At 38.6% G+C, this 20,326-nt stretch overlaps 1 protein-coding gene across 5 annotated transcripts in view; it reads left to right on the forward strand.

Annotated features, from left to right (window-relative positions):
* Window positions 1–20,326, forward strand: part of LOC124555080 (acidic mammalian chitinase-like) — a 183,108-nt gene that overhangs the window by 88,009 nt on the left and 74,773 nt on the right. For all 5 annotated transcript variants that reach the window (XR_006968516.1, XM_047128870.1, XM_047128872.1 and 2 more), the window contains one exon: window positions 17,154–17,387. Coding sequence is in view for 4 of the 5 variants with exons in the window: in XM_047128870.1 (XP_046984826.1) it covers window positions 17,154–17,387 (234 nt within the window). In the remaining variant the exon portion in view is untranslated. The remainder of the gene's footprint in view (window positions 1–17,153; window positions 17,388–20,326) is intronic.

Genomic DNA, 20,326 nt, shown 5'->3' on the forward strand with positions numbered 1-20,326 from the left:
CAAGGAAACAAGAGGCATGTGATCCGTAACAAGATGAAATTTGGATCCATAGAGAAAAACACCAAACTTATGAAGAGCATAAATAATGGCCAAAGCTTCTTTTTCAATTTGAGAATACTTTTGTTGGGCGTCGGTGAGCGTTTTGGAGGCATAAGCAATGGGTTGTTCAGAGCCGTCTGAAGAATGATGCGCAAGCACTGCACCGACCCTGTATTGAGAGGTGTCCATGGCAAGATCAAGATGTTGGCCAGGTCGATAAGTAGCCAGGCACGGGGCCCGTTTCAGCATAGCCTTCAATTTCTGGAAAGCCGCACCACATGACGGGGACCCGGGAAAAGGCACGTTTTTATGCAACAGGCGATGCAACGGCTGAGCCACCGAAGCAGCAGACAGTAAAAACTTGTGATAGTATGCTATTTTCCCCAAGATGGCCCACAGTACCTTAACAGATGTAGGGCGAAGAGCAGCATCGATCGCAGCGACAGTTTGCTGAAGTGTGCAAATACCATCCCGAGAGAGTTGAAACCCCAAGTACGTGATAGATGCCGGAAAAAATTGTGATTTCTGAAGATTACACTTAAGACTGGCAGTGTGTGGAAGTTCTGAAGATGTTCTTCAGTGGTGGAGCCAGTAACAACAATGTTGTCCATGTAATTTATACACCCAGGGACAGGGAGCAATAATTGTTCCAAGAATCACTGAAAGAGAGCAGGGGCGCTGGCAATCCCGAATGGCAATCGTTGGTGTTGATAGAGGCCGAGGGAAGCCGCGTCGAGAGGAAGTTGATGATAAGCTTCTGACAGGTCAATTTTAGAAAATTGCTGGCCTCCCACAAGTTTAGTGAACAATTCTTCAGGTCGCGGCATAGGGTAAGTGTCGATGAGGCATTGCGCATTTACAGTACCTTTAAAATCGCCACAGAGATGAATGTCACCATTGGGCTTAGCAATGACAAGGACAGGAGAGGACCACTCACTGGAAGTGACAGGAAGCAAGACCCCTGAAGTAGTGAGACGATCCAGCTCCCGTTTTACCCGATCATGAATTGCCACAGGAATGGGCCTAGCCTGAAAAAACATAAGCCGAGCAGTGGGTTTGAGCATGATATGAGCTTCAAAGTCGTTTGCACGGCCTAACCCAGGAGAAAAAAGGGACGAAAATGTCATTGACAAGGAATCTAATTGAGCATAAGGAATAGCATCAGAGACGATATTGACAGAGTCGTCTACGGAGAACCCAAAAACACATAAGGCATCGAAACCAAAAAGATTCTCTATGTTACTCTGGTCGACCACAAATATGGGAACAGTGCGAACGACGGATTTGTAAGATACCTCAGCATGTTTATTGTACGTCTGTAATTGCCGAGTGACAGGCGATAGGAGTGGAGAACCCAACTGAAGATACACCTGAGAATTAATTATAGTGGCAGCAGAACCAGTATCCACCTGCATGCGAACATCCTGACCAAGGATTTGGACAGTGAGGAATAACTTCCCTGAAAGGGAAGAAGTGCAATTGACAGACAACACAGAATCAGAATCAGTGTCATTTTCATGGACATTATGTATGCAGTCAGATTTGCAAACGGAAGACACATGACCTTTCTTTTTGCAATTGTGACACACAGCCCAACGTTGGGGTCAATCCTCACGTAAATGTTTCGTAAAACACCTCGGACATGAAGGAAGTTGCCGGGGGTTTTGCTGCAGTTTCTTAGAAGTTTGTTTACGGTTAGGCCAAGGCTGCATGTGGGAGTGTACTGCGGCCACGTCGGCTGGTGGGGACGCACCGCACGCGTTGTCAACAGCGCACAGAGGTTGTATTTCCCTGACGTCACCCCACGCCTCTATTTGTGCCCCAGTGGCACGAGAAATTTCCAAAGACTGCGCGATGGATACTACTTCATCTAGAGTCGGGTTTGCCAACTGAAGGGCACGTTGCCGAACTTCTTCGTCGGGCGCCGACTGGATAATAGCATCCCGTACCATGGAATCGGCATAGGATCCTTTGTGAATTTCAGTAACAAATTGACACTTTCGACTGAGGCCATGATGTTCAGCAGCCCAAGCACGATAGGATTGATGCGGTTGTTTTGACAACGATAAAAGGCAACACGAGAGGCTACCACATGCGTTTGCTTTTGAAAATAGACAGACAGAAGTGAGCACATTTCAGCAAAGGACAAAAATGCAGGATCTTTCAAAGGAGCCAATTGCAACAACAACCAATACATTTGAGGTGAGATCCAGGAAAGGAACAGAGACTTACATGTTTGTTCATCCGTGACATGAAATGCCAAGAAGTGCTGTCGAAGACGATTTTCCATAATCAGACCAGTCTTCCACCGTCTCGTCGTAAGGAGGAAAAGGAGGTATAGACAATGACGAAAAATGCCCCGCATTTGATGTCGCGATGAAATTGCGAATCGCCGATGTTAGAAGCATTTGCCGTTCAATGAGACCTTGCAAGAGTTGCTCGACAGTAGCCATGGAAACCTGTGGGTCAACGATGAAAAGAAAAAATCCACTACCTCGTCGCCAATTGTTATAACGTCAAGTTGAACACACATATTTCAAAATGACACAACACATATAAGTCACTGAGCAAGTTGACAAAGCAAGACATGTGAACACTGTAATATTCGAATGAGCACTGAGTCCAGGTCTAGGGCCGCTGGCTGGCTGGCTGGCTGGCCGGCTGGCCTGCTGGCTGCTTAGGTGGCGCAGCTGCTGCGTGGCTGGCAGACAGTGCTGCATGTAGAGGATGCGCGTAATTGTGCGGCGGCACTTTGAATGACCGGCAAGTCACAACAGTATGCATAAATTTTTCAAGATATGTTGAGCCATTTGTACAGTTTTATTTGAATAATTCACCTAATAGTAAATAATATGCCATTTGCAAAGGGTCTGGGTTTATCTTTAATATTATTGACCAAGACATTTCCAGAGCTATTTCCTGAGTCCATGTGAAGCTATTACCATTTATGTTTATTAGCCTAAGTATGGGATGATCCTTCATCATGTCACAAATGTCAGTAGGTGTCAATAAAAACACAGATCTTTTTCTCTAAGCTGAAATAAAAATCCCAGTAAGACCATATTCCAAAAATTAATGTCAGAGTAGTTGAACTTGTAGAACATGAGACACATTATAAATACAACAGAAAACAGTTAAGGGCAAATAATTTCTCATGAAATGTTGAACTTGTCAAAATGGACAAAATGGATGTTAAGCACAAGTAACATTCATACAGAGAGTGTTTACTCTCAGCAACCATACAACACATACAACACCACATGATGCTGTGTGACCATGACACCCATAGGAAATTAACATTCTTCTTCTTGCAAGGCTGCTCTCAGCATAACAAGGATGCAGGGAGGACATGCCATCTAAGAGGGTGCTTGGGAGATTAAACTGGTCACTCCATATTGTTAATTGTTTTATGTTGAAAATATTTGCATCTTTTGGTAGATCATTGTTGTCTTGCAGAGTGAAATGACCATCTTTATGTGTGGAAATATTAGTCACAATCACTTGTTAAAAACAATATTGATTACCTGTCAATTTGCAGAGATGCAGCTGGGAGAAATAAGTTCCATGGGGTACGGGTAATGCTCACCATGTCCATGGCATTTGATAAGCTATGACTGAGTATGGGTGCCCCAGACCTGGCCAAAGGGAAAACTAACACAGTGGTACAGCTAGATTCTGTGTGCATGATGCGCAAGCCCACATGAGGTGTTCAGTATCATAGTTGATCACTGACCACTAGACGTGATGACGCACCAAAGCCCTCATGTGAGACATACACCAGTATGATGCATCTGGAATATGCAAGGAAGCAGCACCGGAGGGACAACCCCTCAACTGCCTTGCTCCCCTGTAGCAAGCACAACACCCCCCAATCTTGCAGCAAAAGATGTGTGCCACATTGAAGCTGCTCGAGAAGGAGCATGCCCACGATATTCTGTCTGGACTGCTGATTTTCCAGAAAAGCTGGTCGGTGGCCATGGCAGCCACAATTTCCCCACACTGTCACAGGAAAATCCAACAATGTCTGCTGCAAAGTGCCATCCAAAGCAAAAACTATAGTCTCCTGTTGATTGAACACTGGATTGGGACTGGCTGACAACTGTGATAGTGCATCTGCATTAGCAATTTGGCTGGTTGACTAGAAACAGATGTAATTACTAAGAGGCCTGACATCTGCAACCAGTGGGCAGTCTGGTCCAGTAGCTTAGAGTAAGGGCTAAAAAAGGAAACTGGGGCTTGTGATTGGTGATGAGTAAGAACTTTTCTCCATACAAAAAAACATGAGACTTTGTAATACCAAAGATGATAGCATCTCCTTTTCCATCTTTGAATAGTTATGTTGTGTTTTGGAAAGCCTCTTTGATGCATAAATGATGGAGTGCTCAATGCCATGTGGTTTCTGATGGAACAGAACTGTACCAGTATTGTACTGGGAAGTATCAGCAGCCACAGTTAATGGTTTACCCAGTGTAAAGGAAGCCAGACAGGGAGCAGAGAACAATCACTGCTTGAGGGGCTGTAAGGCCGGTTGGCAGTCCACACACTATAGAAACTTGATGCCCTTTTGGTGAAGCCAGTTAAGAGGATATAAAGTGTGCATGGCCTGGGGAATGAACTTATTGTAATAAGAAATCTTGCCCATAAAGGACAGGAGCTCTTTCAGTTTCTTGGGTGCTGCCTGGTTGATGATGGTTTTCATGTGCTCAACCATAGGAATGAGGCCATCAGTGCTAAGCACATGTCCCAAAAAAAGCACCTTTGGGGAGAAAAAACTGCAGTTTGCCAGCCTGCAATGAAGGCCATTATCCAGAAGGCTTTGGAAGGGCATCTGCGGGTTTCAGAAATGCTCCTCGTGTGTTGAACATACTATCCAGAAGTCATCGAGCTAGTTTACCCAACAGGGAATGTCCTGAATCAGCAGCTCCAAGTATCATTGATAAATTCCTGGAGCAGACAAAATTCCAAAAGGTAAAGCCAGAAGTGGGTGTTGAGGAGCAAGAAATTCCAAAAACTGTGTCCAATGGCAACTGCAGCCAAACAATGTGCAAGTCGATCCATGAAAAATACTGGCCTCTTGATAACTTCAACAACAACCCCTCCGACCAGATCCAAATCCATGACATATTGTGCACTGATCATCTGTTTAAAATCCCTGCAAAGGCACTGTCTGGTTTCTGAATCACCATCAAGGCAGTGTCCCACTGACTCGACAGAATAGAAGAAATGATGCCAAAGTCCTGCCAACACTGTAACTTGACCTTGACTTTATCATACATGGTGAAGGGATGGGAAGGGGTGACAAAATTTAGGTACCACATATGGCTTAAGAGAGATGTGTGCCTCAAAATTTTCAGCCTGGCCCAAGGTATACTTAAACAGCTGGTCATATGACCATAGTAAGGACCTCATATTGTGAAAGGGGACCAACTGAGACACTAAGCATAGTTTGTCAACCATCTGGAAGCCAAAAACAGAAAAGGCCACTAACCCAAAAATATTTTGCAGCAATGGTGAATTTACCATGAACAAAAGTTACTGTTCCAAATTCTTATAATGTGCTCCTTCAAAAGAATGCACTGTTTACTATAGGAAAAAGCTTGATGTAGTGGCCATTGCAACCCAGGGCGGTCCAAGAGCTTTTATGTATCTAAGTTAATTTGACTCACTATCACTCCCGTGTTTACCTTAAACGCAATCAACTGCCCATTTACTACCAATGGGAACAGTATACATTTAGATGATACTTATGGGCATTGGAAACAGCCTCTGAGTCCAGGACCTCTGACAGTGATCCCGCAGCTTGCAATAACTGTTGCCAAATAGCCTATTTTTCCGCATACCCCCCACATGGCCTCTATGTACAGATAATTCTACTGGATTGCACCAAATGACGATTGGAGCAGGATCACCACCTTGTCCACTGAATAGAAACAAGTGTGGAAGGAGAGTGACACAGAGAATAGTCCTATTCCAAGCAACGTCAAAGTCCAGTTGAGGATGATCTAAGTGTTGCAGCTTCCTGGTAAAAGCAGTAGCATAATCCAGGACAAGACTGCCCGAGTATGGTACTGCATACACTGGTAGCATAGGAATATGCCCATTGTTGGTGAGTCTGCTGTGGCATGCCACAACATCAATGGAGCTGTAGTTAGTTGCAGCTATTTCATGAGAGCATGCCAGCTGGATGTTGCTACAATACCGTGGAGGCAGCTATGTACTGTGGCCTCACCTGCACTGCCCAGAACATGAGCCAGAAGCTGCTGGCCATGAGCTGTGAGATGTGTGACCTGTGGCCGCAGTGTGTACAGGTAATCCTACTGGATATGCACCAAATGACAATTGGAGCAGGATCACCACCTTGTCCACTGAATAGAAACAAGTGTGGAAGGAGAGCGACACAGAGAACCTGAGAAACATCACAAACGTGGATTATGACATTTTGATTGACGTGTACCCTCTGCAGACAATGCAGGTGAAGACTGGCAATGCCATGATGTTACTTCACTCTAATTGTCAACAATGTCAACATATGGTGGCTCAGTAGAAGCCAAGGCTGCTTGGCCCACCCCATGGGACTCTGTGGCTGTTGACCACACAATTTAATGTTGCCATCTGCCAATTGTCAGAAAGTATGGCCATTGCTGCTGATGTTAAGTTCATGTGATTCCGCAGTCTTAGAAACTTTGGCTAAAGAAGTCCGGACAAGCCAATGCACTAGTTTCAACCTCCATCTCAGGTGTTAACCAGATGATCACATCAATGATTAGCGAGTCTGCATATGGAGTAGCTCACTGGGAACACTCAGAATGACACTTGCATGAGAGACCTTGCAGGTCACTGATCCACACCACATATAGCTGCCCTGAGGCATTTGTTATGCTGATTAAACTGTGGCCTTGCCACCATCATGTGCGTTTAATGACAAAAATATTGCATGAGCAACTGACAAAGTTTATCAAAGTTAAGTTTCTCAGTCTCCAGTAGAGTGCTCCAAATTATGCATGATTTTGTATAACCCCACACTGCTGTACAATAACAAAGCAGCCTTATTAACAGGATCAATGATACACCTTACATGACAGTGCAACAAGAACCAGTGCAGGTACTTCTCCCACTTCTCCTTTTTGTAACCTTGCCGAAGCTGGTAGATGGTGGTGGGGAAACAACCTCCTCTGTCAGTGCCTGGCTTGCTATCAGCACAGCATGAGTATGGAGCAATATTGCATTGTGTTTGAGTAGTTCCTGCATCTGCTCCTGGTGCAGCTTTTGTTGTAGCTCGTGGAAATGCAACTGCTCCTACCAGCAGTGGAAAAATAACTATGATGAAAAAAAATAAATGTGTCACATGTATAAAAACATGATTTTTTGCCACTTTTATATCCACACATGGAATCACAATGCTGTGAACCATCATTGGTAGCACAAATGTAAACTATATGAGCCAATGGTGGCTTGATAGCAATGCCGGGAGCTGAACTCTGGAAGAGGAAGCAAAACTTGACATGTGAATCAGTCTAGGGGAAAGCAGAATGTTCGAACACCACATAGAGATGAACACAGAGATAAACACAAATGCAACCATTACAAAGGACTGTCATTATTATGCAGAAACAGAGCTGGGCATGACACAAGGGGCTGGTCCAAGGGAGTCAAAGTCACCATAAGAACTGCCAGGCCAATCCTGTCATCATTGACAGAAAACATCTGAGTCAGTGGCTCTGCTCATGCCATGCTTTGCTTCCCAGACAGGGATATTGTTCTGATAAATTCTTCTTAAATATAATAAAATAAACTAATCTGCTACTGCTGACTCTTCCTCACACTATTCAGCAATCTATTGTAGAGGATTGCTTACTGAAAGTGGTTTAAATTATGTTCTGTTCTTATTGATATGAACATCATTCTTTCCAATAATTTAACAGTCCAAGGCAGGCATGTAACTAAATTCATGTGATGCAAAGAATCAATGCCATTATTGGCAATTGTTAATGAAACAAATGTGGAATTGTATCTTGTAAAAAATTATAATGCATGCTGCAACTGATGCCTTCATTCTTATCGATCATTCATTTCATTTGTTATGCACATTCAAATTAACATAAGTAACAAATTGCATATTTATCATTATACCAGTAATAATTATATTAGACATATTTCCCACTGTCCAACAATCGATTTATCATGCCAGGGATACATCAGAAATCATGTCATTTAATCATGTCATTTCAAATTTTCATGGTTATATGATCTGTCTTGTCCTTAGTTGTACATTGAGAAAAACTTGTTATTGTAGTGTTCATGAGTAAGGGGAACAACATGCTACAATTGATGAGCCCAGGTAACAAGGAACAATAGTACAATGACACATTTTGTTGGGACATCTGCGTTCACTATTTGGTTCACATTAAAAATCAGTCACTGTCATTCCACTGAAACGTTCCTACATGGACTAAGTCTCTGAGGTTGTGGTTGATGGTGAGTGGTAGGAGGTGCAGATAAAGTCCATCAAAGAGGTCAGCTTGAGGACTGGTTAAAGCTGAAATCTAGCAAAGCAGTGAGTGGTGGGTGCACTCCACGATGAACTTGGCTGCTTGGACACTGCAGTGAAATTATCCTCATTCTGCTTAGTGCAGTGAACTTCCTGCAGCATCTCATACAAGCAAACTGGTTGTGTCTTTACCTGTGGTTGCTCATACTTTAGGAATCTGGGCTATGCACAGCTCTGTTTAAAAAGAAGATCTCGATATAGTCACAGGATAGCACCATGTATCTCTTCTTTTATGCACCACAGCTAATTCCCTGCAGATAATAACCTGTAGCTGTGTTGCTGCAGTTGAATAGTCTATGCATTGACTAGAATTGTGAGTTAATAAAATACACAGAAATACAAAATAAAAGGTAAATGAATAGTTTAATAACAAGGGTTATATTCTAATGTTTGTAATTGATGTAGATGACAAAAAATTATGTGAATAATATTTATTCAAGTAAGAACATCTCATATAAATGGGACATGGTTTTATGATAATAAAGCATAATGCAGACAAAAATACTCTTTTACAATGCAATAAAATTACACTGAGAGCCTTATGAGAATGGTAGCCAAATCCTCAAACTAAATTGTTGTGAAAGATACACAAAAACTAAGTCCATTTCATGATAACAAAACATGAAATATTCACCAGGTCAAAACAGTTCATAGTTCAACATGATGATTCACAAATTAACACAGGTGATACAAACAAAAGTAAACCATACTCTATCTGTACTCAGTTCTGTAATGTAAGCAGAGCACATTCAAATCTCTAGTGAGTTAGAGTCCCTTTAGAAGTTAGAGTATTGAAGTGGCCATTCACCACCTAGAGTCAGTCACCTATACAACTGAATAATGCCTTTGTCCAACACTTGACACAAAGTCTCAAGAATTGCTCCCTTGAGCTCTTCCCTCGAAAGTGCGAGTTTCTACATGACTCCCGTAGTGTTCGTCTACCAGCTGCTCCTCCATTGGCTAAAGGCTGTCCCCATGAAGCTCTACAGACATGAACTGCTTCAAGTTGACCACTTCTCAGACTATAATTATATATTGCAACAATATTTAAATAAAGAAATATCATAAATATTTGGTTACATATACCTTCTTGACAGCAGAGTCTTTTGATTCTCTTTTCAATTGTAATGTCTGCTAACAATGTAGTTGACCACTTTTGAATTATCACAGTATTTTAAAGCTATTGCAATCAACATTTAAATAAAGTTAATGGCAAATTCTTTCCAATAATTTAACAGTCCAAGGCAGGCATGTAACTAAATTCATGTGATGCAAAGAATCAATGCCATTATTGGCAATTGTTAATGAAACAAATGTGGAATTGTATCTTGTAAAAAATTATAATGCATGCTGCAACTGATGCCTTCATTCTTATCGATCATTCATTTCATTTGTTATGCACATTCAAATTAACATAAGTAACAAATTGCATATTTATCATTATACCAGCAATAATTATATTAGACATATTTCCCACTGTCCAACAATCGATTTATCATGCCAGGGATACATCAGAAATCATGTCATTTAATCATGTCATTTCAAATTTTCATGGTTATATGATCTGTCTTGTCCTTAGTTGTACATTGAGAAAAACTTGTTATTGTAGTGTTCATGAGTAAGGGGAACAACATGCTACAATTGATGAGCCCAGGTAACAAGGAACAATAGTACAATGACACATTTTGTTGGGACATCTGCGTTCACTATTTGGTTCACATTAAAAATCAGTCACTGTCATTCCACTGAAACGTTCCTACATGGACTAAGTCTCTGAGGTTGTGGTTGATGGTGAGTGGTAGGAGGTGCAGATAAAGTCCATCAAAGAGGTCAGCTTGAGGACTGGTTAAAGCTGAAATCTAGCAAAGCAGTGAGTGGTGGGTGCACTCCACGATGAACTTGGCTGCTTGGACACTGCAGTGAAATTATCCTCATTCTGCTTAGTGCAGTGAACTTCCTGCAGCATCTCATACAAGCAAACTGGTTGTGTCTTTACCTGTGGTTGCTCATACTTTAGGAATCTGGGCTATGCACAGCTCTGTTTAAAAAGAAGATCTCGATATAGTCACAGGATAGCACCATGTATCTCTTCTTTTATGCACCACAGCTAATTCCCTGCAGATAATAACCTGTAGCTGTGTTGCTGCAGTTGAATAGTCTATGCATTGACTAGAATTGTGAGTTAATAAAATACACAGAAATACAAAATAAAAGGTAAATGAATAGTTTAATAACAAGGGTTATATTCTAATGTTTGTAATTGATGTAGATGACAAAAAATTATGTGAATAATATTTATTCAAGTAAGAACATCTCATATAAATGGGACATGGTTTTATGATAATAAAGCATAATGCAGACAAAAATACTCTTTTACAATGCAATAAAATTACACTGAGAGCCTTATGAGAATGGTAGCCAAATCCTCAAACTAAATTGTTGTGAAAGATACACAAAAACTAAGTCCATTTCATGATAACAAAACATGAAATATTCACCAGGTCAAAACAGTTCATAGTTCAACATGATGATTCACAAATTAACACAGGTGATACAAACAAAAGTAAACCATACTCTATCTGTACTCAGTTCTGTAATGTAAGCAGAGCACATTCAAATCTCTAGTGAGTTAGAGTCCCTTTAGAAGTTAGAGTATTGAAGTGGCCATTCACCACCTAGAGTCAGTCACCTATACAACTGAATAATGCCTTTGTCCAACACTTGACACAAAGTCTCAAGAATTGCTCCCTTGAGCTCTTCCCTCGAAAGTGCGAGTTTCTACATGACTCCCGTAGTGTTCGTCTACCAGCTGCTCCTCCATTGGCTAAAGGCTGTCCCCATGAAGCTCTACAGACATGAACTGCTTCAAGTTGACCACTTCTCAGACTATAATTATATATTGCAACAATATTTAAATAAAGAAATATCATAAATATTTGGTTACATATACCTTCTTGACAGCAGAGTCTTTTGATTCTCTTTTCAATTGTAATGTCTGCTAACAATGTAGTTGACCACTTTTGAATTATCACAGTATTTTAAAGCTATTGCAATCAACATTTAAATAAAGTTAATGGCAAAATAGCAAACCGTTCATTAAATAACTATACAAGAATGACAATATGAGATGTTGATGCTGTGTCTGTTTGCTGTGTAAATGTAGAGAATGCAATGTTCTGACAAAAAATTGCATAATGAACAAGATATAAAAGATGTCATAAATCAGTAAATAAAATAGATACAGAAATGTAGCATTCAGGATGGTAGCTATAGTGAATGCTATCATCTGAGATATAGTTTTTTTTTTATTTTAAAGATACTGAAATATTGTTATGTCATTGGATGTGCCTCATTTATCTGAGATTACTGATGTATTCAGATTTGCTTTAATATGTAACTGTGATTTATTGTCTAACTTCAGTCAGCCATAACATAGCTATCTTTAAGATTGTCTGACACTCCACCATGTCTTGGAGCATTGTCTCTTGCACAAAGTCCATGCTAGCAACAGCTGTCAGAATTCCCCATACTGGGAATTCCCCAATTTCTGGCAATCATGTTGGTCTTTGTACCAGGAGTCACTCATACTGGTCACCTAGCTGGAAGCTGGAACTACTGTAGTGTGCTACAAGACTTTGGTCTGCTAGCGTTTGGCTGTACGACAAATTCGTCTTACCTTGTACCAATACTGGGCAACCAATTAGCTCGCCTAAATATGTATAACGTTTCACATCTCCATTTAATGTGGCACATTAACTCGCTAATTTGGCACATAAAGTCACATCAAATTTTCCATACTTACATAGCATAAGAAATACATACATAACATAGTAAATAGGCTACCCTACTTGCATGTAAGAACAACAGAGTAAGTAAGAACCTTTGTGGTGCTGTATGAAACAGCGTGTACCTCCTAATATATGTCATACCATCTTATCAGCATACATTCACTAAATCTAACAAAAATTATAAAAATTGTGGAATATTAATTAAATGCCCAAATAAACATGTAACTTTTATGTAACTTTCAAGTCAGCTTGATCTTTTCAAAAGTTTTTATCGCTTTTGCACCCATCTGATAGAATTTTTATGCTTTTACCACATTGTAGCACTTCATCTTAACAGACACAGCACACAATCCACATTCTGGCATCAAAGTTTAGATTGTGATTGTTCACAGTCCAGCTACCTCTACAGAAATTCAAGACCCTCTTGCCCAAGTACTGCACTGAAACATGCGCCAATTTGCAGTCACCATCAGTGTTGGAGGATGATAGCTGTCAAAATACAATTGTGGCTTAGGTACCAATAATTATATGACTTCCCGAATCCCCAAAGATCAGGCACCGAATGCCGTCTCTAGTGGAACTGATACATTTACAAACAGGATACCAACAAAAAAAAACTGATTTATAGCATAGGTAAAACACTGGATTCAGCTCAACATTTCAAACACTCTGTCCATGTTCCCAATAAAAAAAACATGCCTTCCATGCTGTGAAACTTGTTCAACATGGTAAATCAACTAATAGTTTATCATTTTTCTATTATTTTAGAACATTTAATTTGAAACTTTAAAACTAATACTCCCTTGTGTAGGAACTGCCCATTCAACTTTCATTTTTAACTCAGTGCATAACTGGATCATATCTTCAGCAAATATTTACTCTTATTTGCTCTAAAATACAATTCATTTCCAGACTTTATCCCAGTAATTTTACAAGCATTATGTAATTAACCTACATAATATACCCCACAAACTTAGCTTATACTTCCAGAAGCAATTAAAATTTTAATGGGGTCTGATGATGTCCACACACCAAATTATGTGTGAACAATAATTACTAATAAACTAACATATTACATGAAATGCCCATACAAAATACTACAAGTAACACATTTAAATAATCCCTTGAAATTTCTCCCCAAATCTTAAATACAGTACAATTTTTTCCTTTCTTTCATAACTAATTACTGTCTGCTGACCTCTGCCCACCATGAGTTTTGGGGCCAGTGTTACCTCACTCTTTACCCTCAGCTGTACCTCCATACTTTATCACGTACATTTTAAATTTACCAAAAGGCCCCTTACACAAAACAGAAATAGTTTCCAAAATTCTTATAATTGCACATGAAAATACCCTAATCTGCACGCAATATTTTTCTCAAGTTCTTCATTCACAAGGTGCAAGTCTGCCACCATTCCCACTTACATTTATCCCACCAGTGTGAGTATCTTTTGAATCTCACTTTTTTGTGTTTTTTGAATTGCTCAGATTGAGCTCTCATTCCTCGTTCACCAATGGACTCTTATGTTTAGATGCACAAATTTGTGACAACCTCTGGAATGCCATTTTTAGTTTTGAAATATGCACATTTCCTTTCATCATTGACATTGGTCACTTCACTTTTAGCCTACATATTTTCAATTTGACCCCTCTCTCAACACTGTTCCCTCAAAAGATCATTTTTAATGTCCCTTCCTTTTTCTTCTATCTTCATGGTTCATATTATAATTTCAGGACAATCATCAGTTTCATTTTCCATTTCTAGATTTTCCTGATCTCATTGTTGTCTTCAGAATCAAATATACTGCCCCCTTCCTCCGAATTAATGATATCAGTAGCTGCAAAATTCTCACAATTAACCACACAACTTAAAACTTCATCTCTCTTAAACAAATCCTCATTTACTTCCGGAGAAACAGTACAAACTTTATCTCAGTTAACTCCATTAACATCCACTGATAATTCATAAGCTTCTGTTCTTAAAACATCAATTGTATCTGCTGATACACTGTAGGATCTACCGCTACTATATCATTCCACATTATAATTCACATTACACATGAATCCCACCAAACATGAATTTAACTCTTTCTCCACTACATTTTCTTCTCTGTCAGATTCTTCTGACACTTTGGATTCTGATCTACCATCTGATACTTTACTTTCAATTCCACATCCACTCATAATTCATGCTTTCATCAACAGCCATCAGTTCACTTCCATCAATAGAAATAAATGCAAAAATTTCTTCCTCCAAGATATTTAAATCAGTAGCTTCAACCTTTGCAACTTCAGCACCTAAAACACCACCTTTACCTCCCTTTAACAATATATCACCTACATCTGCAGATACATAATAAAATTCATCATCAGCTGATGAGACTATTGCTATGCTGCCTCCACAGATAAATTCACATACTTTCGTCGACAGACCACAAAATCATCTCCAGCTGACAAGACTACAGCTTTGCTGCCTTCACAGATAGCTTCACCTACTTCCCCCAATACGAGATGATCTACATTCCTTTTGGCTACATTACTATAATTGTTGCTACAGGCTAATGCCTCATCAGAATTTCTCATAAATCCCACCTCCACCAAATTCAGATCTACCTCAGCCTCTCTTCTGATCACAGAATTTTCAACCAAACATTGATTCCATCATTTACTTCCCTTTCAGAAAATAAATTTTTCAGACCCATATCCTCATTATCAAATTTCTCTTCACATTTTACAATCTTTCTTGCACCCTCTTTACAGTTGTTCTGCTTAAAATTATTCCTCATTTTATTTTTACTTGTTATAACCTCCATCACAAACATTTGTGGCGGCTTCTTTGCCAAGTTTTTGATGCTCACAGAATTTTTAAAGTAATGTGTCATTTTCAACATTGGTTTATTTCACCATCCCTGTGCCTGAGATGTGACGATCTCTAATTTTCCAACCTCGTATTCTGGCATAGCATGTCATGAGGCTCCTGTCCCTCAAATGTTCATTCAAAGTTTTTGTTTCCACTGTGAAAATTCCCATTTCCCCTTTGAAAATGATTATTACAGTGATAATTATTCCTTCTATGATCATTATAATTTCCATTCTGGTACTTATTTCCCTGTTGACTATTCCCATTATGTGGCTTTAATTTCAATGTCTTTTCATGTTTGTCAATAAAATCTGCAAACGTGTCAATGGAATTTGTTGGACTGTGGACAACATCCCATTGTAAATGTTCCAGTAACCATCTCTTGAGCATCTAGTCTCCATCGACACTTCCAGCAGATGATTCATATGTGACAACTTAGCCAGTTCATATACACAATAATCCCACATTGACCCACTTCCGTGTCTGAAACTTCTACATCTACATCTATGTGATTACTCTGCTATTCACAGTAAAGTGCCTGGCAGAGTGTTCAATGAACCACCATCAAGCTGTCTCTCTACCGTTCCACTCTCGAACGGCACACAGGAAAGACGAGCACTTAAATTTTTCTGTGTGAGCCCTGATTTCTCTTATTTTATCAAGATGATCATTTCTCCCTACGTTGAAGAGAATAGAAGCTTTCAAAATGTGATGCTATAGAAGAATGCTGAAGGTTAGATGGGTAGCTCACATAACTAATGAGGAGGTATTGAACAGAATTGTGGAGAAGAGAAATTTGTGGCACAATTTGACTAGAAGAAGGTATCAGTTGGTAGGACATGTTCTGATCCATCAAGGGATCATCAATTTAGTATTGGAGGTCAGCGTGGAGGGTAAAAATTGTAGAGGGAGACCACGAGATGAATACACTAAGCAGATTCAGAAGGATGTCAGTTGCAGTAGGTACTTGGAGATGAAGAAGCTTGTACAGGATAGAGTAGCATGGAGAGCTGCATCAAACCAGTCTCAGGACTGAAGATCATGCAAACAACAACACCTAGCAAGTAAATATTATTACAGTGTAAAAGGATTTATGACTGACTGTCACAAATAACTGAGCCTGATGTTACATTCTGTCATGCTAAAAAAGTACTTTAAATAAATACTTATTCTCAATTTTACTTTATTTTCAACATGCTTATTTTAAATCATTTTGTGGTACTTAAAATTACAAAATACGTGCAATTATTCTGTATACTTACAATTAGAAAGTAGCTTTAAACTGACGAGTCATCTATGTCCCAATCATGTGATTGTATATGGCATGTCATATGACAATAAAGTTTCTATTCTCTTCTATTCTGTTATATTCTACATATATGTGCACTGAAAGAAACCTTACAATTATTTTGTGAAGAAACTGTTCCATAATTTCGTGTATTAGTTTTCAGTCAGTGCTGAAAGAAACCTCACAATTATTTTGTGAAAAAACTGTTCCATAATTTTAAGTATTAGTTTTCGGTCAGCGCTCTACAGAATTTGGAGGTACATTAATTGATGATCCCTGCATCATTTCACTGTGGGTGAAATCAGTAGTGTGTCTGATAATATTTGTACAGTTGTAGCCTTTACCTTGAATTTCATGCTACCTTGCAGAGAAAGAGGAATATGTGGTATGTCTTAATGAAGGAAAAAGTACACAATTTTTTATCACACTTTTCAACAGTGTGCACCACAACAGTTTGTAGATTGAAGAACAAATGGAACAGTTGTCTTGTAGTCTGGTTTCCTGTTATTTGGGTCCTCAGTTTATGCATTACATCTTCACTTACCACAGTCATATTACTTCCATGTGTATTTTTTTTTTGTTGTTGCTACAAGCGTATGCTGTCAACTTATGTTTCTTATTTCACTTCAGGTTCATCAAAGATTTGTTGTGGACACTGTCATACTATTCATTCGATGGTGTTGATTTTGACTGGGAATTCCCCGCTTGGCCTGGTAAAATTTCAGAACGCAAAAAATTTATTATTTTTTTGAAGGAGCTGCGAGATGCAGTTCGGAAAAGTCAACTAAACACTATTGTGAGTGTAGCTGTCGCAGCACAAGAGACGATTGTGGATGTTTCATATGATATTCCTGAAATGAACAAGTAAGTGCCATAATAAAGTACGAGGTTACACAACATTTGTTTTTTTACATTTTTGATGGAATTCATCATATTACACATTTTACTCATTTGCTTATGAACCATTATGTAACTGGGATCACTGATTGTCCACAAGAAGCTTTATAGTAGCTTTTACCTTTCAGTGGAACGTTGCTCTTGCTAAATTTCAGAAATACTGAAAATGGTAATAATTGTGCAATCAGAAGGTATTTGAAAGTATCACAAGTTTTGTCAATGTAGCTATTGTACTGGGCAAGGCACAACAGTATTTAAGACAGTGGGCTCATATTTGAGATGTGTAAGACTGTTCAGTTTTATTTTTGTCATTATTTCCATAAATCAGTTCATGCAAAAATGCCATACCAATTTCCTGTTGCTTCACCATCAAATCTGAGGTTGTACTTTGTCTCTAATGACTGTGTTGTCAATGAGTTCAAGTATCAATCTGGCACACCATTTTTATCTGTCTGCAAGTATCATAACAGCACACACTTCAGTGTAGAAAGATTCATTCTGCAAATTGTGGGTTAATTTCCTTCAATAACCAAAGATCCCAGTAAAGGCCAAGTTTTCTAATAATGCATGATACAAGATGTTCTTGTGTGGAAGAAACACTATAGTTGGCTTTTGATCAAGTATCAATAATAGTTTTTGTCTCGACCCAAGTATATCTTTGAACTTCAAAACACAGGATGTGAGTAATCTAATTTCATCTTTTATTCCCTTAAGGCACAAAGCCAACATCTGAATATGTGATATTGTTGCACCATGGCGAAAGTTTGTATCACAGTTCCAAACTCTTTATTAGGCTTACATCAACAGTTATCTCTTAATTTAGCTCGGCCCAACAATCTATCATTTATGGTAATGGTGCATCCTTAAGAAATAATTGGATATATTGTGCAAAAGGTGGGTAATCATACAAGTGACAGTCAGATGCTGGGCAATACCAATTGACACAGTTAATAAACTGTATAGTTCTTTACTTGTCTATGGCATTTTTGAAAGCACTAAAATTAATGCATTAGTTACATAGACACATTCCTCATTCCTTGCCCTGATCTGCTAAAAATTTATCTTTTGCATGTGTATCTGTAACTCCCACCATAAAAGACCTCTCAATATTTTGGTATTCTGAATCTTCCTTTCACATTATGACAAATGTTTTGATGATTTTTAGAATAGTTAATTCAAGGCATATTTAGGTATTCTAATTATCTTGATTACACCATCATTGCCACCATCATAGTCATAAAAGGATCATTGGAATAACTTATAAACTGTTTTCACCAAGTCGGCCTAAAATGTTTTCTTAATAAAGGTAATTTTTTCAAAGAAGAAATAGAATACTTAAGGAATATTTTTAGTTCATATCAAATGTCATCAACTCAGCAGCATTTGTAAGGCACAATAATAGCACAGATCATCATAAAATCCACACTATGACCCTCTTCTTATACTGTTTGTAATATATCTTCTAGAGGCCTGAAACCAAACTTTTAAAGAAAAAATTGGAAAATTGGTAATATTTCGCTTCTTAACATCACCAAAAGCCAGTAATTTGTAGAAAAAATGTATCATTCCATATATGCCATAAGGTAATGAATCATATGTATGTCTCTATCAAGCAAAAGTAACCATAGCCCATGTATCAAATATGATACATCATATGTCTATGAAACTAAAATAGTCAAATTATAAAATGCTTATTTATTGCTGTTTATTGGAATTTTAAGGAATTTTGGGTTAGGAAACATTAATTAACAGACATCAGAGCTTGTATACACTATTTATTCTTTCAAGGCTTTTCATGAAACTAAAATGTACAGTATGTAAAAATGTCAAAGATACAACCATTTCAGAGGCTAAATTTTGCAAAACAGTGTTCATTACATATTCTTATATAATAATATACATGATTATGTATGTATGAAGATTACTGAATTTAGGGTTTTGCTTCAACTCTCCAAGCTGTCTCATACTGTGTGGAAAGTTGTCAAGCAACTCCTTTTTGAAGTGAAACACAGGAACACATCACAAGTCTTGCATTTCACGAACTTATGACTGGAGCAACGTCGCACTCTGCATTTAGATCTACATTTTTATTTCCAAGTGTAAATTCCTGGCAAATGCAATGTATATCTAGACCTTTTACATGCTGATGGGATAGCTTACATAGATTTACACTTCTTTACTTCATCTCTTTCCCTTTTGTCCAAACTATTTGGGTCAATGGGCTCCTGTAGCACTTCCAGAATTTCTGAATCTGTCAAACCTAAGAACCACATACACTTACAATACAAACACTGTTAACTTCTTAAATGTTTTATCTGTAGCCCATGAAACTGTTCACTTTCTCATTTACAGCAAATAAGATGTAGCAGACAAATTAGATTTGTTTTGCATCATTCACACATATGTAAATATAACTTTCGTGATAATGTGCAAAATGTAGTCATACAGTCCAATTGTATCAAATTTGATGCAGTACATTTACACATGTCCTGAGACTTGGAAACATATGCACAAACTTAAATGTGACGTAAGTTGTATTTAGACTTATTTATAGATATCGTGATTATTTCTCATAAGAAATACTATTTCTGTTTATTATCTTTTCTTTCATGTGGCATCTTCATTTGTGCACAGACAATGTGCTTTTCATAAGTGCTGCCACCTTCTTGTGACTGTGACAAACTTGAAAAAATGACAAGCATGAAGCACAGACTGTATGGTACATGATACATATGGCTGCCAACTTGAAACATTGTTCCTGATTGTGAGGAAAATATCACCCAAGTGAATCATATTTCATATGTGGGGATGCTAGAGGGTACATAAAAAAATCATTGACCAGAAAAGATTCCGGGGACCCAGTGTTGCATGCTTTCCTCATGTAAAGATTTGCGCTGTCAATAGTG

This window comes from Schistocerca americana, chromosome X, assembly GCF_021461395.2.
Source record: "Schistocerca americana isolate TAMUIC-IGC-003095 chromosome X, iqSchAmer2.1, whole genome shotgun sequence".
Taxonomy (NCBI): domain Eukaryota; kingdom Metazoa; phylum Arthropoda; class Insecta; order Orthoptera; family Acrididae; genus Schistocerca; species Schistocerca americana.